Source organism: Rhizophagus irregularis, chromosome 10 (genome assembly GCF_026210795.1).
Source record: "Rhizophagus irregularis chromosome 10, complete sequence".
NCBI classification, from domain to species: Eukaryota; Fungi; Glomeromycota; class Glomeromycetes; order Glomerales; family Glomeraceae; genus Rhizophagus; species Rhizophagus irregularis.
The window spans coordinates 3,966,157-3,990,564 of NC_089438.1; the positions used below are offsets into that span (position 1 = coordinate 3,966,157).

A 24,408-nucleotide genomic window follows, 5' to 3' on the forward strand; every position below is an offset into this window, starting at 1 on the left:
CATCCCCAAAAAAGTAGCATTATTGAACAATAGAAATATTAAATTTAATTTTAACGTATCTAATTAATAATAAAAAATGATGAACGTCACTGCCACCCAATCTTGCTATTTCAAGTTAGAGTAATTTAGTTTTCTAAAATTGACCATACTATTTTGGCAATGAGTTTGGTAGATTAAATCACGCTAACAGTAATTTCAATTGCGCTATTTTTTCCTTTTAAATAACAATAATGATTAATAATATTAAAAAAATTTCGTCAATCTGGCTGATTATTCCATTATGATCAGTTGAACCTATGATGATTTTATTGAAAATTAATAATAACTAATATATTTAAATAGTAACTATTTTATTATTACTATTATTATTATTAAAAAAATATATATATTGAATTATAATAAAAAGTATTAATTTTTAATTTAATAATTAATAATAATATTAACAAAAATACCGATTTTGCCGTATAAAATAAAAAATATAAAGTTTTAAGTAAAAACTACGTATATTATTATTGTTATGTAATTATATTGAAAATTCATTCATAAAATAATAACGCTTCTAAAGAAGCGGCATTAACAATATGGGTCTAGTTTAAAAAATTTCGCCATATTTTAAAAATATGAAAAAAATTATGAGTCTAGTTTAAAAAATTTCGTCATATTTTAAAAACATGAAAAAAATTAGCATTTGTTTTTTTTTTTCACCCTACGATAATGACAAATTAATAATTAAAATGCGTTACCTTTTTTTAATTACATATACATTGAATCGGTTCCGAAAACGGCTTAAAAAAAATATATTAGATATAATTTTGTCTTAGGATACTTTGATGATCGTGATGATCGGCTAGGAATTGATTGTAAGAATGATTCACGGATCACGTGCGGTATAAGTAAAAAATTGGTTCATAAATAAATAAAATAAATTCATTTTTGTATAAATAGACCATTATTTGAACTGAATCTTTTTTACATTGTAGTTTTATTATTGTAAAAAATGGTCGAATTTTTAAAACAGTTACTATTGTTAATTTCTATAACGATAAAACATTATCTTAATGGACCACCTAGACCTTCATGGAATTTAAGAGGCCACATATTTTGGGCAAAGTTTGCGTCATTATTCGTAAGTTACAAAACAATTGAGGAAATGCAAAGAGCTAGCTTTAATTTTCGTCCTGCTCCCGTACAAGCTGGTGTGGTGATAAATGAATTTAAGATAGATAATAAATATAGAAACGAAGCTAAAGTTCATCTTGACAAGATTTTGAAACCATACGAACATGTCTTAGATCCTGAATGGAAAAATTTAAAAGATGATGGAATTATTTCCCAATGGGTTCAAGTCCCTAATGATGGATGGGAAAAAGGAGGAGTTAAGAAAACTATTTTGTATTTACATGGCGGAGGTTATTTCTTTTTCACTAAAGAAACTTATAATAGTATTACAAGTTCTCTTGCTAAAATTGCAAATGCAAAAGTTTTAGGTATGCTAAACCTTGAAAAAGTGAAAATTTCAATCAATCTTTAATATATTACCTAACTAAAATTTTATATTTAGTAATTAATTATCGGCTTGCACCTCAAAATCAATTTCCCGCCGCATTACATGATGCATTAGCTGCTTATTTATATCTCTTAAATCCTCCCAAAGATGCTGGATTTGAACCTTTAAATCCAAAAAATATTGTAATAGCCGGCGATAGTGCTGGAGGTGGTTTAAGTTTAGCTCTCGGTCTTGCTATACGTGATGCTCGAGATACTGGTTTACCATCATGCGCTGGCATTATTGGTTTGGTAATTAATATAAAAAAAGTTTTTTTTTTTATATTGTGGAGTTGTCAATCATTTACACGATAATATTGCGTCACATTATAGAGCCCATGGGTTGATCTTACAGCTAGCACGCCTTCAATATTAGATGATGAATGTGCTGATTATCTTCCAAATCTGAAAGGGGGTGGTGCTGCTCATTTCTTAGAATCTCAAGCTAGTAAAGAATATAAGGAAAAAGATGCTGCTTTTGTAGCGAAGATTAAAAACCAAAATCTTGGCCCAAAAATTTGGCATGATTCTTTTGATAGACCTGAGGGAAGATTACAATTATATGTAACAAATAAAGGTCTAGCGATTCCATATGTTAGTCCGATGTTAGCCGAAAGCTTAGGCAATTTGCCTCCTTTATTATTGGTAAGAAAAGATATCCTTGATCCTCTTTTAGATTTTTTTGTACTAAAAAAGAATTTATTTATATAATATAGATTGCAGGAGATGATGAAAGATTACGAGATGAAGCAATTTATTTTGCTCATAGATCTGCTGAACCAACTAAATATAAAGGCCCATCATATAATGCTGGTAAATTTGAAAAATCTCCATTCCAAACTCCGACAAATACCACATTCGAAATATATGAAGAAATGCCTCACGATTTTCAAGTTAGTATATTAATTTTAAATTTAAAAAAGAAATTTTTTTTTTAAATTACGAATTAATTCTTTCATTAATATATTCCAGTTTGTGGATTATGTTTGCACTAAAATATCATATGATCGTATAGCTAAATTCATAGATAGAGTAACAAATACTTTTAACGAACCATTTCTTCCTTCCTCTTATAATTTTATAAATTTAAAAGGAGAATTTAGTCCTTTAAAAGAACGTCATAAAAAAGTTTTTAATTGGGAAAAAATTGGTATACCACATGAAATGAATTAAAATGAATTTAATGCTACTTCATGTAGATGGTAAGTAAATAATGAATAGAAAAAAAATATAATCATTAATTTACTTAGGAACTTTTTTTTTTAGTACACAAAAACTTTTAGATAGAGTATATTTTCATTTAGTATTTTCTTTATTGATTTATTTATTTATTTGTTAGTTGATTGATTAATTATTTTCTTCATTTATAAGTTTAAAATAAAAAACAGCTATAAAAAAACGCGTTTAAAAAATCTTTAATATATTGTACATTTTAAAGTGGGAATCGATCATGTAATTAAAACATCGACAAATTCAACAAATTGTTTCAAACTTGAGAATAGCTGAATATGTAAAAAAAATTGATTTATAAATAAGAAATGTCTGATTTAATTAATGAAGATATTTTTGTAAATCAGAAATTTAAAAATCATAATAATCCGTCCTAAACGATGAAATGTAATTTATAAATACGATGATGACAAGTTTTTAATTTCGAACCACCGCAGCTGTCATCGGTAAACCACGCAATTCGTTGTTCAGTTGTTCACTAATAAGTTTCAGGTAGAGTAATAGTGCGATTTTGCATAATAATTTAAAATATATTTTTTAAAAAAAAAGTTCATAAAATTAATCACTTACAGCAGAGCTGCTATAGTTTAACTTTTATATTTCGTTATTTAACCTATGGATAAGAAATAACAACTCTTTTAACGTCTTATTGGAAATGTAATAAGAAAATTAATGGGCAAATTGAACCTGCCTTCTGGGTAAATTCGCTATGAGTAAAACAAAAATTCATATTAAATTGTAATGACAACTTTAAAAATCTTCAAGCCTGGCTGATTGAACTTTACACCTCTGTTTAGGAAAAATATATAAATGATCATTAATCTGGGGAATTTCCTGATTTAAATTCATGATCAAACACGACTATATCAGGACAATAAATAGCAAATACGTTGTGGTGGTGAAAGTGAATATTGAGTTTACGTATGTGTATTTTTTTTTCATATCTTATGCTTTATATAAAGAAAATTCGAATAAAATAAGAAAATTTAATAGACGGTTTTATTGTATTTTAAGTATATAGAGGTGCGTAAAAACAAAACTGAGTGGAACTATAATTAGTATGAGCGTCTGTAAGCGACGTTCTCAAATTTCAACTACCCATCCCCGGTTGACTTTAATCTAGTTGTATAGCGAGGTTTGTTTGTGGGTTTGTTAAAGAAAACTGTAGAGTTTTTGCGGTTTGGAAAAAAACCGAGAAAGTTTTTACCAAAAAAAAAACCGATTGTAATCCTGGCCAATTCTATGCTAATTCCGGCTTAATTATGAACAATTTTTTGGCGCACGCTAATAAGAAAGACGATACATTTAATACAAGTGTTTTAATTCAGAATTCTTAACTTTGATTTGCAGAATTTTGATCGAATATTGAATCAAAAAACTCTTGTTTTACTCGAGTTGACTTTCTTTATATTTATATATACAGTAAATATGACTTGAGTACAAGCTTGTGATTCATTTGGAGAATTTTAATACCCGATATTATTTATATTTCTACATTTGCATCTACCAATCTTCCTTACATTTTTTAATATTTCCATTTTATATCTGATCCCAACTCCAATTGCGCGATATATTATAAATAATTTTCTATACATATTAGTAATAGTACATGTTAACAATATTATATGTTTTATTAATAAAAAAAAAAGAAAATCAAATAACATAAGAATTTAATTAATTGAATAAATTTTTAAATCCATAAAAAATGTTAGCTGCTTTAGTTTTAAGATCTTTAACTATCTCTTTTGCCTTACTTTCTATTAAATCATCATATTCATAAGAATAATGAATAAAATCTTTTACTACACCTTTTGATTTATAATTTCCTATTAAATCATTTAGTTGTTTTTTTCGAATAAAATCCCCTTTTATACTAATGATTAATGAAATAGGTTTTCTACCTTCCCAATTATCAAAAAATAATTTTAAAGATTTCAATTCAGGTTGATTAACAGGATAGATAATTTTAAGTTTGTGTAAACTAAGTGGTGATGATGTAACTAAAATGTTGAATAAATTATCCCAATTCATAAATTCATCTTCAACAATATAATAAATTCCTAATATTTTTAAATATTGACATTTAATCAATAATTTCTCTAAATCTAAAACATTACAATTTTTATAATAAAATTCAAGATGAGTAAGGTTAGGACAATTCTGACAAATAACTTGAATAATTTCTTTAGTACTAATAGCATCAGGAAAAATAACTGAATAAGAAATATTTAATTCATTAAGTTTCCCACCGGAATTTTCGATTAAACCTTTTAAACTCTCAGTATTAATGTCCCTAGTATATAAACTTTGTAAGGAAGGTAAAGATAAATTTTCTATATATATCCATCTTTCCCAATCACCCATTAATACCAAATCTTTTAAATTTACAAAGGATGTAAGAATTTGTGTTTCAAGTTGACCACATATATTAAAATATTGTATAGTATTTGCATGTTTGATCAACGAATTTTCTAGAAATGCACGAAATAATCCATCATAAGGAGAATACTTATGTAAAAAACTAACATTAATTAAATTTTCTTGATTTTCAATTAACTTAGGAATTCCAAAATTATTTTCATACTTGTAAATAATAAGTTCCAAATCTTCAATCGATTTACACATTTTTGTTAATATAGCTAAACTATTATCCTTTACTCTAGAATCACATCTAAGGAATTTAATTTTTGAAAAACACTGTTCAGCTTCAGGGATAAGATGATATTCATAGTAATAGTTAGTCATATAAAGGTGAGTATATTCTGCATTTTTATTAATAAAAAGATTAAGTATATAATTTTTAATTTCATTATATTGACCTTGACCATGACTTAAAATTATATTTTCGATTATTTCTAAATTTAAATGTTTGCAAAAACTAATATAATTAAACAAAGGTTTCTTATATGAAATTGTAGAGTATTGACTTAAATTATTTCTTTCTTCATCTGATAAATGTGAAATAATTGTGTTTAATAATAATTTTTCTTTATCAAAAGTTAAATCTTCCCAAGGATTTTTCCATAAAATTGGAATAATTATTTCACACCAAATTTTATTAATAGTAAGACATGAAACAAGAGACTTTCTGTCATATTGTAATTCTTCGATTATCAGATAAAGAATATCTCTATATAATTTCGACATTTTATTTATTATTATTATGGTTATAAAAAAATTTTTTTTTTGTTCGAGTGAACAAAAATTTTTTTGTTTGTGAAAGTTGTACAAGGCGCCGTTTTATGTTGTAATGGCGTGGTAATGGTCGATCATTTTTTTTTTTACCCGAAGACATATGATGATTTATTATTTTAAGATTTTCTATGGTAAATGTTTTTATTTGTATATAAATATTAACAATAATTGAATAATTTACATCTTTAAATTATCCTCCTGTTTACTGTTATTATTAAATATATTAATCATTTTTAGAATATTCATATAAAATACATAGAAATCGATACATTCCGTCTAGATATCTTAATAGGGTAGCTAGTTTTCTTTTTTTTTATTTATATATCAAAGTTCTCATAATATTTACTTTATATTATTAACGTGCGTTAATACATCACAATAATAATATATTTAATTTACTAGGTGTTAATTATAGTAACTTTTTTCCAGAAAGGTTCAGTATATTAAAAATCTTTTTTATACTTAGATGCTATTAATAGATTGAAATAAGGTTCTTTTGCTGGTCCTGAAGTTTTAAATAATTTTTTTTTTTGGGGGAATTTCATAGACGTAATCCAACGATTTATAACGCTTACGTTTATTATATTATCGTAAAAAAAGAGTCTGTAGTTATTCAAACACATGTCGACAGGTTACACAACGAAATTAACGCTACACGAATAAGTAAAATTATGAAAAGTAATTGCGAAATTGTGAAATTTATCCAATTATAATGTTAATAGTGATTGTGGTTAAAAATAACATTATAACTTAAATAAAAATATTATAATTAATATCGTCAAATTTTATTTGCGCTGAAAGGTAAAGAATCCAAAGATAATGAAGTACTAAAGTTGATGAAGAGAATATTGAAGAGAAGAGAAAGTGATGAGGACATTTAATTAATTTAATTAGTAAAATATGAATTATTTTTTTGATTATGATATTATAATCCTTCTAATAAGATGTTCATTTAAATCTATCGAAGGAATAAAATTTTTTTATTATGAAGAAGCTGAAGCAAGAGGTAATGACCGGTAATGACCTAATTAGACGTATTATGTTATTCTTTACTAATACACTATCTTATTATACCGAATAAGAAAGAAAATTATAAATAATAATATTAAACTTATTGGGCAAACGTAGTAAATAAGAAGTTGAAAGTTAAGCTAAAACTACTCGTTAGCTCAAGCGCTTGCGTAATTATATAATAATTTAGCGTGTATTATTAAGAACGTTTGGACTAGAGTAAAATTAGCCGACTGATAGCAAAATGCATTGGAAGTAGATTTTGGCAACGATCACGTATCTTAATATCAGCTTGAGCTTTGCTCTTAATTTGGTTTATTGTGCGTCTTCTTATTTTTTAAAATATTTTAATAAACTTTCATATGAAATAAGGAAAAAGTCAAATAAAATATCATAATCGAACTATTACAAAGAATATTTTATAAAGTCTATTATCACTGAAAAACTTTTGTAATAAAAATTTATCGTATCGATTTTTTCACTTATTCACAGTAATGCTTATAAGGCGCAGTAAGACCGGGTACTTTAAAATAAGTAAGTTAATTTAAAAATATTTTAAAAAACTATAAAAAATATATAAATTCATTAAATAATCTGATCCAATAAAAACTACTTTTTATAAATATTTATGACCATTAAATTTTTAGACATACTCACTTTCTAATAAAACACATCAAAAGTAATTACATACACATGACCGTGTGTTATCAGTAAGGAACAGTCTCTTACCTTGTTCTACTTTCATCTTCATCACTTTTAAATACAGGAGTAGTGGTAGAAGCACGAAAAAATTTGCTGTAGGAATAAAAGCAGAAGAGATCTCTCATCTCTTGCTTCTCACTTTTTTTTCCATTCTTCTCTCTCTTCCACATACTTCCACTCCTCCCTTCTCTCTTTTCCTTTCCACTTTACTCTTTTGACCAGCAAGGAAAAAGCAGAATAGAGAATGGAACGTAATTTTTAACCAAAAATTATGGTAACATCCGGAAGTGAGGTGTAAGGAATATTGGCGAAAGTTTAGAGATGTATTATGATAATAATCAATGTATTATGATTAGAGATGTATTATGATAATAATCGATGTATCATGATTAGAGATGTATTAATGGTAATAATCGATGAAACCAGTGTTCGGACTTGTCATTTGGGACTTGCCAATCATTTCAGTCATTTGATTTCACATGGTTTTAATCAAAGTAAAGTGCGTAATGTATAAAATGACCCATCATTTGTCATTTGAGAAGTGGAATGACCATTTGAATCATTTGTCATTTCAAGTCATTTGAGAAAAATGAATGTTAGACTATAAATAGTCAACAAAATTTTATGCAAAAAAACTTTCCCTTGGAATATAACAAACTTTCCCTTTAAAATAAACACTTGCAACACTTCCTCATTTTTTCTTCACAAACATGACATACTCAAAATTATTTTCAGGAAATTCATCTGAATTAGGAAATTTACCTGAGTTATTATGTGAAATTATACAATATTTTAGGAATGATTTATCAACATTGTATTCATGTGTTTTAGTCAACAAATTATGGTGTCGCTTAGCAATTCCATTGTTATGGGAAGATCCATTTTCAATTTATGCACAAAATTTTCAATTTATTGACATTTACTTATGTAATTTAAATGAGGATGATAAAACAAAATTTAATGAATATGTAAAACAAAAATTAGCGAATATAGAATCAATATCAAATTGCTCGAGTACATTATTCAATTATACTAGTTTTATTAAATGTTTAAATACACATAAAGTTGTTTGTTCTATTGAAAAATGGCGCTCAGCTTTAATGAATAATAATTGGATCTCTCAATATTAGTTTATAGATTACTATTTAAAATGTTTATTGAAAATGAAGGAAATTTACATTCTTTTGAAGTTGAAGTATGTACATCCAATGATTGTAATTGTCTTAAAGATATTATGGAATTAATTTTACAAAATCCAAATTTTAATTGCAATATTAGAAATTTAATGTTTTCTATAGATGTTATAGATCTTAATACAAATATCTTTTCTTTACTAAAATTTTTATGTTTTAATTGTAATTCAATCTCATCATTTTATATTGGTTATGAATTTAAAGAGAGTAATTACACCTTATTTGAAAAATGTTTAACACAAATAAACCTTTAATACACAACAGAATCTCGAAAAAATTTCATTTGAATGTGATGACTTTGTATTATACAATTTATTTTCATCATTAAAAAATTCCAGTATTTCAAATACTTTGAAAATAATTACATTCTATAAAATTGATTTTAAGAAAATAATTATTAATATTCAAGAAATATTCAATCAATTGAATATTTTAGAAACTATTCATATTATTTATTGTAGTGCTTTAAATTCTGATTTTGTCCAACAAATTATTAATGTTATTAGGCCATTCAAATTAAAATCTTTGATCCTAAGCCATCATCCTTTTCAAGTTGAATCATTACAATTGTTATTACAAAAATTTGGTAGTGATTTAGAAAATTTTGAATTTGGAAAATATAATTTCAGTGATGAATCAAAACAAAAATTATTCAAATCAATTATAGAATATTGTACAAAAATTAAATATTTTTCATTAAAAGATATTAATTTTAATCTAGCACTTAACCTAATTGAAAATATTAAAAAACAAAATCTTAATTATCTTAATATAAGTTTTGATTATTATGGTGATGACTACAAATCAGAAAATTTAGGACAAATTCTTCCTACTAAATTAGAATTTTTAAAATTAGATAATATTAAATCAAGTGATTTGAAAAAATTTTTAGAAAATTCTCAAGATACTTTTATCAAAAGGTTATTTATTAGAACTAAAGTTCAACGGAAATACTTAGATAGTTTGCCTTATATAAAAAAATACATTATGAAAAAGAAAAGGGTTAAATATTTAGCCATATTATTTGATAATAATGAATTTATTTTTTATCAAGGTTCGCTTTCTTTTAATGACTTGTACACTCACTTTAATGATTTTTGTAACTTTGTTAATAAAGACTTGGTTTCTTTGGAAGATGAAGTAAAAGAATTTGAATTATATAATATTAAAGTTCAAAAATATGATATTAAAGCTATTTGTGAACAATTAGTTGGGTGAAACAAAATATTTTTTAACTTTATATATATAATTTACATGATGACTTTTGATTTTTGAAATTAGAAAGTATCTCTGTTCACTAAATCTTTAAATAACTTTGAAGTCCATTGTCTCTAAAATAGCTGTTATAGTTATTTGAGTTATTATAAGTAGTGATTAAAAAATACGATCACACAGTTACAAAATATTATATTTTTTTTCTTATGATATGGTACAAAAAAAAAATAATAAATTTTTTTTATATGCAATAAAAAATATTTTAAATATTAGTAGGTAAGTCAGCTCCTATTAAATGTCACTGTAATAAATATTTTGTAATAGTTAACATTTTTTTAGAGAAAGAATAGGAATAATTTTTTATCTGATCATGTTACAATAAAACAGAGAAAAAAATTTAAATTGATATTCCTTCTTGTTAAATTTGTTAAATTTTAGTTAAATTTTACAGGTAATACAAATATATATGCCAGCAAAGTCACGTGGAGCGGAAAAGTGATGGTGATACTTGGTAAATGGTGAAAATCGGCCATCCTTAACCTGATCCACCGGTCCAGTTGCTTATCCTTGACCGATCAAATTTGATTGGACAACCTATTTTGATTAGTATCGTGGATTATTTTTCAGATTACCGCATGTATTTTTCCTTCTCTCTTCCGTAATACTCGTAATACTCATGTTTTCATATTTCACTTTTTATTTTTATTAAAAAATATTATTTTTGGTTATATCATAGTTGAATAATAAATATTGCTAATATTGCTATTTTTTATCACGAAGCTATGGCATTTTCACAACTATATTAACTCTGTTGACAATTTTTACATTGGAACACTCTTAGAATTGACTCCGAAAGATAGAAATATTTTAATAATTATTTAATTATATTTATTTATGAATTATGAGTTTTGTAACAATAAAACGTAAACTTTTTTTAAAATATTATTAAAATATAAATAAAGTTATAGTATATATTGCTATTTGTGTATAAAATACAAATATTCAAACATAAAGTTTGCTCGCCAGACAAATCGTTAGTTGTTTCGCTCAAAAAAATTACTTTGAGTTGAATTTTGTTTTCTTCACTCCCTTTTTAAAAAATAACTTCACGAAATTTTTTCTAAGGCAAATGTTACACAAACCAATCTTCATCCAATCAATTTGAGCATCCAGACCATGGTCCAGGCTCGTGAAAATCCCTATTATTTGTCACATGCTTAACACCGATATGGAATGATCACCATGGAACTTGATGGAAAGGTCATTGTCAATGAGTCAAGGAGTCTAATTATTAAATGGATCCGATCTCATATAAATAGAAACATTATTTGTACTGAAACTTTCACATTATAGTTTTACTCTTAAAAATGTTCGAATTTTTAAATAATACACTATTGTTTAACATTTCTTTAATAATAAAATATTATCTTATCGGACCACCTAAACCTTCATGGGATTTAAAATTTTATCAAATTTGGGCAATGATAAAATCAATGTTCGAAAATACTACTATGACAATTGAGCAAAAACAAAGTGCTAGTTTTCGACCTGATCCTACACCAGCTGGTGTGATGATAAATGAATTCAAAATAAATAATAAATATTGACATGAAGCTCAAGTTCATCTTAATGAAATTTTGAAACCTTACGAACATGTCTTAGATCCTGAATGGAAAAATTTGAAAGATGATGGAATTAACGCCGAATAGGTTCACGTTCCCAATGATGGATGGGAAAAAAGAGAAATTAGGAAAACTATTTTGTACTTTCATGGTGGAGCTTATTATTTGCGTAATAAAGATTCTAGTCGTAATTTTACTTGTTCTTTAGCAAAATGGACAAATGCAAGAGTTTTAGGTAAATCAAAATCTTAAAAGAATGAAATATTTAATAAATTTTTATTTTATTTATACCTAACTAAAATTTTATTTTATAGCAATCAGTTATCGGCTTGCACCTCAAAATCCATTCCCTGCCGCATTACACGATGCATTTGCTGCTTATTTGTACCTCTTAAATCCTCCAAAAGATACGGGATTAGAACCTTTAAATCCAAAAAATATTGTATTTGCTGGTATTAGTGCTGGAGGCGGTTTAAGTTTGGCTCTTGGTCTTGCTATACGTGATGCTGGTTTGCCATCATGCGCTGGTATCAGCTGTTGGGTAAATAAGGGATTGATTTTTTTTATTGTGTTGAATTACTAACCAATTTACATGATTATATTGTATCACGTTACAGGGCCCGTGGGTTGACCTTACACATAGTACTCCTTCAAATCTAGATGACGAATGTGCTGATTTTATGCCAAAATTCAAAGGAAGTAATATTATTCAAGCAAAATCTCAAGTTCTTAGTGAATATAAAGAAAAAACTGCTGCCCTCACAGAAAAGATTAAGAAACAAAATCTTGGCCCCAAAATTTGGCATGATTCTTTTGATAGACCTGATGGAGTATTGCAATTCTATGCACCTAATGAAGGTCTAGCAATTCCATATGTTAGTCCAATGTTAGCTGAAAGCTTAGGAAATTTGCCTCCTTTATTATTGGTGAGAAAAGGTATTTCTTATTAATTCTCTCTTAGATAACTTTGCACTAAGTAAAAAAATATATTTAAATAATACAGGTTACAGGAGATGAAGAAAGAATACGAGATGAAATAATTTATCTCGCCCATAGATCTGCTGAACCAACTAAATATAAGGGTCCATCTTATAATGCTGGTAAATTTGAAAAATCTCCATTCCAAACTCCGACAAATACTACACTCGAAATATATGAAGAAATGCCTCACGTATTCCAAGTAAAGAGCATTTATTTTAAAATAGAAAAATGTACTTTTGTGCAATTATTTTTATTAAAATTAATTCTTTTATTAATATATCCTAGATGATGGAACATTTTAGCACTACAAAGTCGTATGAACGTACATCTGAATTCATAGATAGAGTGATAAATTCTCCTAACGAGCCACTTCCTCCTTCCTCTTATAATTATATAAGTATTAAGGGAGAATTTAATCCTTTAAAAGAACATCATAAAAAGGTTCTTGATTGGGAAGAAATTGGTATTGTACCAAGTGTCACACGAAATGAATTCAATTCTACTACCTCACATATATTGTAAGTAAATCAATAATTAAATTTAAATTTATAATATAATAAAAATATGTTAATTTACTTGAAAATTTCTTTTTTAGGACACCAAAACTTCTTATATCCATCGGTATTATCAGTGTTCTCGCTTATATTCTTTATTGATTTATTTTTTTATTTATTTGTTTATATATTTTTTTTTTTATGTTTTATTTTTTTTTACTTTGTAAGTTATTAAAATATTCGCATACTGAATTATCTATCATAAAATCACAGTATATGAATTGGGGATCAGTTTAAATAAATTTTATTTTATTTTATTTCATTTTATATTAAGGAGAATTACAATGAAGGAATCGCTATTATAATTAAGAAAAAGTGCAAGACACTATAAAAACCTCGCCCCAAAATAATGACAAAAATCACTTAAGTGGCCCCTTACTAATTTTGGAAGACTATCCAGGACTCCGACCAAGCTAGGATAGGAAAAACGAAATAAATAACGCACTGGGGAAAAAGAGTATGAGAAAAATAATGGGAAAGAGTGAAAAAAAATTAAAGCTAAAAAAAACCCGAAGAACTGAACTTACAACTACCCACAAACACCTAACCACCACCTTTAAGTTCACCAGCACACCAACTGTGGTTTCTACAAAAGAAGAAACAGAAGGAGGTCAAAATTTGTTTCGGAATGATGACGGAGCGCCTGCTGATCTCTAGAAGTATTTTCCTCAAAATCTAAGAAAGGAGATTCAGGATTAATTCCAGCAAGGAACGCGTATTGTTCATTTTCTAATGCTTCTTGGAGTTATCACGTGACTTAGTCGAAAGAGGTAGATTGCTTAGAATCCGCCTTTTTCCACTTGCTGGATTTCGAGTTTTGCTTTTTGTCTTGTTTAGACGTGTGCGATTGTTTCTTGAATGGGGTTTGTGAGGTTGGCTTCCAAATATGCTTGGCTTCCATAAACGAATGGAGGTCTTTCTGCGATTCAAAATACGCAATCACAATTTTTTTTCCCACCATCAGGAGTTATATTTTTTGTAGAGTCTATGTAATATCTATAATACTATATATATCCAATGTAAATTTATTATATAAATATTTTATATAATTGTAGAAATATTATAGATATTCTGCATAAAATTAGCATAAATATAGAATTATTTAGATATAAATTTATGAATAATTTATAGTTAAGTAAATTTTATACGAGTATTAATATAAAATTGCATGTTAGTTAAATATAAATTTATATGTAATTTACAGTTAAATAAATATTATATGGATAGTATTTATATAAAATTTTCATATAAATATATTTTATTTAATTTTCATATACAGTATGTGTAAAACTACTAACACAATATATAAAAAATTTTATCAATATAGTACGGACCTAAAATTTCGTGGAAAATACATACTATGGACAATGACCGTAATGCAGCGAGTTCGTCGAGGAGTAGCAGTTGATGCGGGTCATTTGTTACTATGCAGATAAGTGATCATTTTTTCAAAATCGGGTAATGGTCCTACTCAGTCCTACTCGGTCTGGTCTAAGCCGGTCCCGGTCTTTGTAGGACTGGACCGCGGTCATTGCTCATTTGTGGTGCAGTAGGACCATCTTGCTTTAAACTGTGGTGGTTTTTGATTAAACCTTTTATGTGAATTTTTCCTTCCTAAATCACTTAACCTAGAATAGTCCCAACTTTCATTATCTTCATTTTTAAATTCTTTGTCAATTTTTTATATTTAATTCAACATCATCTTCTACTTCTGCAACTTCTTATAATTCTGAACCCATACATCTTCTCATCTTTTTTTCTTCGTTACTTTCTTTCACTGCAGAATCGTATAATGAATTTATTTCAAATATTTTTCTATAATTTTTAAATTTATGTATGTACTATGTATTTGTATATTTTAATCGTATATCTGTGCACTTTTTAGATCTTTATTTTTAAAAACATACTCATTTTAAGCACGTGATTATACGATTCGCTCCAACTATCCCTCCTACTTTATCTATATAGTCTCTTTATTTTTATTATTGCCATCAACCTCTTTCCGTTCATTGTGTCATTATCATATTTCTTTTATACCTCCTAAAATATCTACCTCTAATCTAATGTCAAAATCTCTACAAAATACTCAAATTCTCTATAACATTATTCGTTATCGGAAAAAGATATCAGTACCAATGATGTCATGATTATTCTGTTGGAATGTCGATCACTCTCTTGTCACAAGATTTACATTTCACATACTTTTAGTGTCTTAGATCTCACTATTTGGAAATCAAGTGACAAAGTCCGGTGGTGGTTGAAATCAGAAACTTCTATTGATGAAGATGATGAGTCGCCAGTCACTCGCTACTTTTTCAAATTGCTACAAAATTTGTGTTTGATAAAAACGCAACTAAGAATAATACTTTTGTAATTAAAGCATGTGTTCAAAATATGTTAGATCCTGAACACCAAAGACTGAAATGGACGAAGATTATATTATTTCAAAATTAAATCAACATGCAGTAAGTATAATATAAATTCAATATTAATTATTATATATAATTTTTTTTATAAACGTGATATTTTTTTTATAGGATAATGAATGTAATAATGATGATGATTTTATTTCAATATTATTAGATGATTGTAAAATTTAATAGCTATAGAACAATATAATTGTATAATATTTCAAAGTAGACAACGATAAATTTGCAATTTTAATATTAAATATAATACTTATATAAAAGATACTGTACATATAATTTTATTTGAATTTAAAATAAAAAATTTGTATAACTTTACATAAATCTATTTTACACATAAAATCATATTCACATGAAATCCACGTTGGGTACTTAAAACTACATAGAATAGTATATGTAGATTTTTATTTTTATTTTTATTTTTATTTTTAAAATATAGACACGACTGGAGTATAACGTTACATAAGAATAGTTATAAACTAATAGTCTATTAAATTCTAAGCTAATGATAAAACCCAACCTCTCGGGAGAAGCCCGAAGAAGTCGTCCTGCCTGATTATTTAAAAAAACAACCCAGACATAACCTAAGTCGTGAAAGGACTATCTAAAGAAAAAGTCGAACTAAAAAAATTAAAATTAAAATTACAATGAAAAGAAAAATTATATATATCTAACTCGAAACTACTAGGTTGCCGGATAGAAGATAACCATCCACCAGAATGTAAGTACACAGGATCAACCACATCGGTAGTGCTGAGGTAGTTATTGGATGAGTAGATGGAGGCGCGAAAGACCATGGATGATGTGCGCGAGAATTAGAGCCATCTGAGGGTGAGTTATTCATCCATAAGTGTGAAAGAGGCGGATCCTGTGACTGGACTGAGGCAATATGTGCAGCTCTAGAGCGAGTAGGTTTTGTTCGTGTTTTATTCGATATGAATCCATAAATAAAAATTGCATATTTTTTTGGTCATGTGTTAAGGTCACGTGATGAAATACGTTATGATTCGGTTATTTTAACTATGGCGCCATGCGTAATTATCAGGGATGCTTGAGAATTTTACAAGTACGATAACTTCACAATGTACTTGTATCTTTATACATACTTAGGTATGATACCAAAATTTATAAAAAGTTACTTACAACATCCAGTAGAGTTTTAAGAACATGTAATAACAAGTATAATATCTTTATTTAAATATTAAAATATTAAATAACAATTAATTATAGATATAATAGAACTGCCATATTTCATTCTCTTTAATATTTACTGGCATAATGATATAAAGTTTATTTATTATAATTTTTTCAATAAAATATACGTTTTTGTGATATATTATTATACAATTGTATTCGTCTACATAATTTTTTTTTTAAAAAAAATTATACGTTATTTAGTTCATTTTTTAGTACTTACAAAGAATCAAGGTCTGATGAGTTATCAAATTATTTATATCAATATATTCAGAAAACATATTAAAACATATATATTAAGAAAAATTTTTTTACAAATAAATAAGAAAAATTGCAAGAAAGAAGTATTATCTTGGAGCTGGTAGTAGTGGATTTATGATCATTTTTCTTATACAGTATATTATTATTTCATCCTTTTGTTAAAGGTCAGATTAAGATAATTAAAATTTGTATATCTGATATAATCGTAATAAATATATTATCAAATTTATATTTTTTGTTTATAATAAATAGTAATTATGATAAAATAAATTAATAATAAATAAGTCGTTGACATTTTTATATTATTACTATAATAATAATAATATACTTTGCTAACAATGCTAAATTTTCAGAATGCATTGTGCGATCCTTGTACAAGCCTTGTACAAATCTGAAAATATTTCCAACAATACATTTTAATATTAATTTATTCACAATAAATTGTAAAATTCATAATTCTGATACATTTTTCAATGAGACTTATAATTTTTTACAATGTTTTCACAAGACTTTACTTATGTATATATTGTACGAAATATTGTATATTGAATTTCACAATTAATTATTTATAACTTTATAACATAAATTTTACAATTAGTAGAAAAATTAGTATTACAATCTATAATGTGATGAACAATAATTTTTAATTTTATAATTTTTAATTATAACTTTATTATAATTACAAAAGTAATCAATTCCGAAATCAACGTCTTCATTTCCGTTTCACATTCTCGCTCTTTACCTTTGTCGTTAATCTAAATAATTCTTTTAAATTTTTTATTCAAATTATCAAAATCTTCAATTCTTTCTTTAGTTGGACCCTTTGAACTCTCTAGACTATCCGTTGCCTCATAGAATTAGAATTGTTCATCCTCCGATGTATGATTAGCATTATTGTTTGGCGTCGTCTTTTAAATTCTCTTTTGAATTCTCCGCGTCACAAACGTACCATTCTTCAAAATAATTTCATCTTAATTTATAATTATATTAAAAACCCTATGGGCTTTTCGTAAAGTTTATATTAGATATATAAGATATATATATATGTACGTATATGAGCACATGTATACATATCATTAAAAATATAAAAAAAAAGAATTTTGTTTTTTGAGAAACCCCCTATTTATATAAAATTACGTATCACGTGTATGTGATATAATCCGCAGTTTGAATAACTAACTTTTTTTTTTAACCTTTTTTTTTAATTTTAAACTTTTTTTTAAAACTTTTTTCTTTTTCTTTTTAATTTTTTTTTAAAACCTTTTTTTTAAACTTTTTCCCTTTTCCTTCGTTCACCCTTCACTTCTCTTTGTACCCTTCCTTCGTCTCTCCCTCATTCTTTCCTTCCCTTCCTTTCCCTTTTCCCTTTACTTTTACATTTCCCTTCTCTTTTCTTTCTCTTTTCCCGCTTCTCTCGCACTTTTTGTTGAAGAAATCTTAAGCGTTTTTCTCCTTAGGTGCAAATTTCTGGTAAGTTTGTCTTTTTTTTAATTGTTTCATTTTAACGAACGATTTCTAATAGTTGTTTTTATTACTTTTTTTTAGACTTCGAGTATTTAGACACGTGGGAATATGTGGGGAAATTTTTTCTTAATTATCTATTTTAATGAAACATTTTCTAACGTTTCAAATTTTTTCTTTTTTTAGACGCTTCTTACGGTCTTCTTGGACCGGCATCATTTTTTTTTATTTGATTGTTTTTATTTTACGAACGATTTTAATAGTACATTTAACTTTTTTTTAGACGACTTGGTTTTTCGACTATTTTGACGCGTGAGGAAATTTTTTTTTTCTTAATTATATATTTTAACGAAACGTTTTCTAATGTTTCAGTTTTTTTTTTAGGTAGTTCTTTCGGTCTCTTTGGACGCGAAATTTTGGTAAGCTATTTAAATTTTTTTCCTTAATTGTATTGTTTTAACGAACGTTTCTAACAGTTCGTTTACTTTCTTCATCTATGCATTTCTCTAAAGTCTTTTTGGGAAATGGGATTTTGGAGTGGTAATTTTTTGTTTTTTTTCTTTGATTATTTTATTTAATGAACTTTATTAACAGTTCGTTTTTCTCAGTTTTCTCTTCTTTTAGGGTTTGCCGATTCCCCCTGGAAATGAAAGTTGATGTCATTTCTTCTGGTCTTTCTTATATTTTTGTCTTTGTTATTAACTTTTTCCTTTCTTTTTTTTGTAGGTGTAGGTTTCGATTCTTTTTTCTTTTAGGTTTCGGCGGCTTTTTCGTGTTTCTTTTTTAGGTTTTGTCGATTTCTGGGTGGATTTCATTTTATTCTCATTTTATTTGTCTTAATTACTAACAGTTGTCCTTCTTCTTTGTAGGTTTCGGTACATCTTTTTTTTTGAGGTTTTGGAAGAAGGAAGGTTTTTGTTTTTATTTTATATTTATTTTTTATGACGTCTTTGATACTAATCTTTCTTTTTCTAGATTTTGACTTCATTTCACCCTTGGGATTCGGTGAGAAATCAGAACCCTGGACCGATCAAATTTGATTGGACAACCTATTTTGATTAGTATAGTGGATTGTTACCGCATTTATTTTTCCTTCTCTCTCTTTCGTAATACTCGATTTATATTTCATTTTTTATTTTTATTAAAAAATAATATTTTTAGTTATATCATAGTTGAATAATAATATTGCTAATCTTGCTATTTTTTATCAACTCTGTTGACAATTTTTACATTGGAACACTCTTAGAACTGACTCTGAAAGATAGAAATATTTTAATAATTATTTAATTATATTTATTTATAAACTTTTTTAAAAATATTGTTAAAAATAAAATTATAAAGAGTACGATCCTATATTACTATTTGTGTATAAAATATAAATATTCAAACATAAAGTTTGCTGGCTACTAATAGATGACAAATTGTTAATTGTTTCGCTCAAAAAAATGAATTTTGTTTTCTTCACTCCCTTTTTTCTCAGACATATTACTTATATAGTGTTACACAAATAATCTTCAGTCAGACGGCTCGACGGCTCGTGAAATCCTATTTGTCACATGATTAACTTCAGCCAAGTTCTATATGGAATGATCGCCACGGAACTTGATTGGAAAGGTTATAGATCATAGTACGTACTTTCTCAATGAGTCAATGAGTTCATTTTTAAATGAATTCTCATATAAATAGAAACATTATTTGTACTAAAACTTTCACATTGTAGTTTTACTCTTTTGAAAATGATCGAATTTGTAAATAATACTCTATTGTTTAACATTTCTTTAAGAATAAAACATTATCTTATCGGACCACCTAAACCTTCATGGGATTTAAAATTTCATCAAATTTGGGCAATGATAAAATCAATGTCCGAAAACACAAGTACTATGACAATTGAGCAAATGCAAAGTGTTAGTTTTCAACCTGATCCTACACCAGCTGGTGTGATGATAAATGAATTCAAAATAAATAATAAATATAAACATGAAGCTCAAGTTCATCTTAATAAAATTTTGAAACCTTACGAACATGTCTTAGATCCTGAATGGAAAAATTTGAAAGATGGTGGAATTAACGCCGAATGGGTTCACGTTCCTAATGACGGATGGGAAAAAAGAGAAATTAGGAAAACTATTTTGTACTTTCACGGTGGAGCTTATTATTTGTGTAATAAAGATTCTTATCGTAATGTTACAGGTTCTTTATCGAAATGGACAAATGCAAGAGTTTTAGGTAAGTCAAAATCTTAAAAGAATGAAATATTTAATAAATTTTTATTTTATTTATACCTAACTAAAATTATATTTTATAGCAATTGATTATCAGCTTGCACCTCAAAATCCATTCCCTGCCGCATTACAAGATGCATTGGCCGCTTATTTGTACCTCTTAAATCCTTCAAAAGATACGGGATTCGAACCTTTAAACCCAAAAAATATTGTAATTGCTGGTGATAGTGCTGGAGGCGGTTTAAGTTTGGCTCTTGGTCTTGCTATACGTGATGCCGGTTTGCCATCATGCACTGGTATCAGCTGTTGGGTAAATAATGGATTAAATTTTTTTTTATTGTGTTGAATTACTAATCACTTCACACGATTATATTGTATCACGTTACAGAGCCCGTGGGTTGACCTTACACAAAGCACTCCTTCAATGCAAGATGACGAATGTGCTGATTATATTCCAAAATTCAATGGAAATAATATTATTCACGCAGAATCTCAAGTTTTTAGTGAATATAAAGAAAAAACTGCTGCCCTCACAGAAAATATTAAGAAACAAAATCTTGGTCCCAAAATTTGGCATGATTCTTTTGATAGACCTGATGGAGCATTACAATTCTATGCACCTAATGAAGGTCTAGCAATTCCATATGTTAGTCCAATGTTAGCTGAAAGCTTAGGCAATTTGCCTCCTTTATTATTGGTAAGAAAAGGTATCTCTTATTGCTCTCTTAGATAACTTTGCACTAAAAAAAAGAATATATTTGAATAATACAGGTTGCTGGAGATGAAGAAAGAATACGAGATGAAGTAATTTATCTCGCCCATAGATCTGCTGAACCAACTAAATATAAGGGACCATCCTATAATGCTGGTAAATTCGAAAAATCTCCATTTCAAACTCCGACAAATACTACACTCGAAGTATATGAAGAAATGCCTCACGTATTCCAAGTAAAGAGCATTTGTTTTAAAATAGAAAAATATACTTTTTTTGCAATTATTTTTTAATACAATTAATTCTTTTATTAATATATCTTAGATGATGGAACATCCTAGCACAACAAAGTCGTATGAACGTACGTCTGAATTCATAAATAGAGTGATAAATTCTCCTAACGAGCCACTTCCTCCTTCCTCTTATAATTATATAAATGTTAAGGGAGAATTTAATCCTTTAAAAGAACGTCATAAAAAGGTTCTTAATTGGGAAGAAATTGGTATTGTACCAAGTGTCACACGAAACGAATTCGATTCTACCTCACATACCTCACATAGATTGTAAGTAAATAAATAATTAAATTTAAATTTATAATATAATAAAAATATGTTAATTTACTTGAGAATTTCTCTTTTAGGACACCAAAACTTCTCGTATCCATCGGTATTATCAGTGTTCTCGCTTATATTCTTTATTGATTTATTTTTTTATTTATTTGTTTATATTTTTTTTATTTGTTTATTTATTTTATTTATTTTATTTGTCTATTCTTTTGTCTATTCGTTTATTTTTTTTGTTATTTTCTTTATGTTTTATTTTTTATCTTTATTTTTTTTACTTTGCAAGTTATTTAAATTTCAATAAACGTAGTGAAAAATATTCGCATACTGAATTATCTATCATAAATAAAAATTACATATCAATATAGTTTTTTGGTCGGGTCAAGGTCACGTGATGAAATACGTTTTGATTCTGTTATTTTAAGTATGGCATGTGTAATTATCGCTTTGAGAATTTTACAAGTACGATAACTATTTGCAAATCGCAATGTACTTGTATCTTTATACATATTTAGGTATGATACCAAAATTTATAAAAAGTTACAACATCCAGTAGAGTTTTAAGAACACGTAATATCAAGTAGTATAATATTGCATCTTATCAAATATTAAATAACAATTAATTGTAGATATAAATAATGCTACTTAAACAGAATTAATTTTTTCTTGAACTGCCATATTTCATTCTCTTAATATTTATTAGCGTAATGATATAAAGTTTATTAATTTTAATTTTTTTAATAAAATATGCGTTTTTGTGATATATTATTATACAATTGTATTCGTTTACATGATTATTTAGTTTTCATTCAATTGCAATTTGATGATCTATTTCATTTTTATATTATTTCATTTTTTAGTACTTACAAAGAATCAAAGTCTGATGATTTATCAAATCATCTAAATCAATATACTGTATTCAGAAAACATATTAAAAATTAAAACATACTGTATATATTAAGAAAAAAAAATTTATAAGTAAATAAATAAATAAGAAAAATTGCAAGAAAGAAGTATTATCTTGGAGCTGCTGGTAGTAGTGGATTTATGATCATTTTTCTTATATATTATTATTTCATCCCTTTGTTAAAGGTCAGATTAAGATAATTAAAATTTGTATATAATCGTATTAAATATATATATTATCAAATTTATATTTTTTTAAATGGTAGTTATTACGATAAAATAAATTAATAATAAATAAGTCGTTGGCACTTTTTATATTATTATTATTATAACAATAATAATATATACTATTAATTTTGAAGATTTAGAAGTTTTCCATTTACATAAAATTCAATTGGACTATTCCTGTTGTAGACCAAACTTGACCATGTCCCAAACAAAATCTAATAATGCCTTAAGACTGTAACAACATTCACAAGTCCATTTTTTACGTTTAATTCATCCGGTTGATCCGTGGATCATATGATGCCGCGCTAGATGCAGATCCTTTGCAATTTAAATTTTCACTTAATACTATAATATTTGTGACGCAGCAATCTTGATGATAACTTTTTTTTGGTAGAAAATTGAACCCAATGACATAACTCAGGAAAAATTATAGTGCCGGCCAAAAATTAAAATTTTATTTAAGGGCCATAAATTTTATTTATTAAGACCAACCAATCCACAATTTTTTTCTGGAAAGTGGAAATATCCGGATTTATTGTAACGTAAGATGGTGAAAATTTGAGTAATTACATTACTCCCCACGGAACGTAAGATGAAATTTTTACCCAATTGTGATATTTCTTTTATGATATAATTTCAGTTTCATATATAATAACAATAATTATGTTACATCACGCTCTAAAATTGCATCAGGAGAATAAAGTAAGCGTAGATCTACAAAATAATACACATGTGAAAAAACTACGCAAATCTACACCACTCGCGACAATATACGAGTGTGAAAATATTAGAAAATTTTCAATGGTATAAAATAGAAAAACGAGTAGTTTTTTAATAGTAAAAAATAATGTAGTTACCTTAATAGCAAAATAATAAAATTTTTCTTTTTATAATTTTTTTTCTAACTTTTCTTTACTTGAGTATTTTTCCGATATTTTGATATTTTTCTACATTTTTGTTATTTTTTTTTTACCTACACTAAGAGTCGAACTGAATACCTCAAGATAAATTATTACACTATTTCTTTTTTTTTAATTATTAATATTATATTTCATATTATCTTAGAATAAAGACATGCTTAAACCTTTGTATTTATGTATTTATATAATTCTTTTAGAGTGTAGATTATGAAAATATATTACAAAACTTACCTATTTGTGTAAATTTTACACAACTTTTTTAGA

The 24,408-nt window shown here is 26.5% G+C and overlaps 5 protein-coding genes across 5 annotated transcripts; 4 read left to right on the forward strand and 1 right to left on the reverse strand.

Annotated features, from left to right (window-relative positions):
• Positions 1-997: 997 nt before the first annotated feature.
• Positions 998-2,718, forward strand: OCT59_002329 (uncharacterized protein; the record flags this gene model as incomplete). The annotated part of the gene is made up of 5 exons (XM_066144430.1): positions 998-1,487; positions 1,562-1,797; positions 1,879-2,190; positions 2,262-2,438; positions 2,518-2,718. The coding sequence occupies 5 exons, from the start codon at positions 998-1,000 to the stop codon at positions 2,716-2,718; spliced, it is 1,416 nt and encodes a 471-aa protein (XP_065995593.1).
• A 1,731-nt stretch (positions 2,719-4,449) lies between these two features.
• Positions 4,450-5,922, reverse strand: OCT59_002330 (uncharacterized protein; the record flags this gene model as incomplete). Its single annotated transcript, XM_025320876.2, has 1 exon — positions 4,450-5,922. One exon carries the CDS (start codon positions 5,920-5,922, stop codon positions 4,450-4,452), a length of 1,473 nt encoding a protein of 490 aa, XP_025170313.1.
• Positions 5,923-8,393: 2,471 nt separating this feature from the next.
• On the forward strand, positions 8,394-10,094 carry OCT59_002331 (uncharacterized protein; the record flags this gene model as incomplete). The annotated part of the gene is made up of 3 exons (XM_066144431.1): positions 8,394-8,697; positions 8,814-9,083; positions 9,313-10,094. The coding sequence occupies 3 exons, from the start codon at positions 8,394-8,396 to the stop codon at positions 10,092-10,094; spliced, it is 1,356 nt and encodes a 451-aa protein (XP_065995594.1).
• Positions 10,095-11,458: 1,364 nt separating this feature from the next.
• Positions 11,459-13,350, forward strand: OCT59_002332 (uncharacterized protein; the record flags this gene model as incomplete). The annotated part of the gene is made up of 7 exons (XM_025332569.2): positions 11,459-11,659; positions 11,801-11,948; positions 12,028-12,254; positions 12,331-12,639; positions 12,717-12,893; positions 12,980-13,212; positions 13,290-13,350. The coding sequence occupies 7 exons, from the start codon at positions 11,459-11,461 to the stop codon at positions 13,348-13,350; spliced, it is 1,356 nt and encodes a 451-aa protein (XP_025170315.2).
• A 6,976-nt stretch (positions 13,351-20,326) lies between these two features.
• OCT59_002333 (uncharacterized protein) lies at positions 20,327-22,228 on the forward strand (the record flags this gene model as incomplete). Its single annotated transcript, XM_025330717.2, has 6 exons — positions 20,327-20,819; positions 20,899-21,125; positions 21,204-21,512; positions 21,587-21,763; positions 21,852-22,090; positions 22,168-22,228. The coding sequence occupies 6 exons, from the start codon at positions 20,327-20,329 to the stop codon at positions 22,226-22,228; spliced, it is 1,506 nt and encodes a 501-aa protein (XP_025170316.1).
• Positions 22,229-24,408: the final 2,180 nt, after the last annotated feature.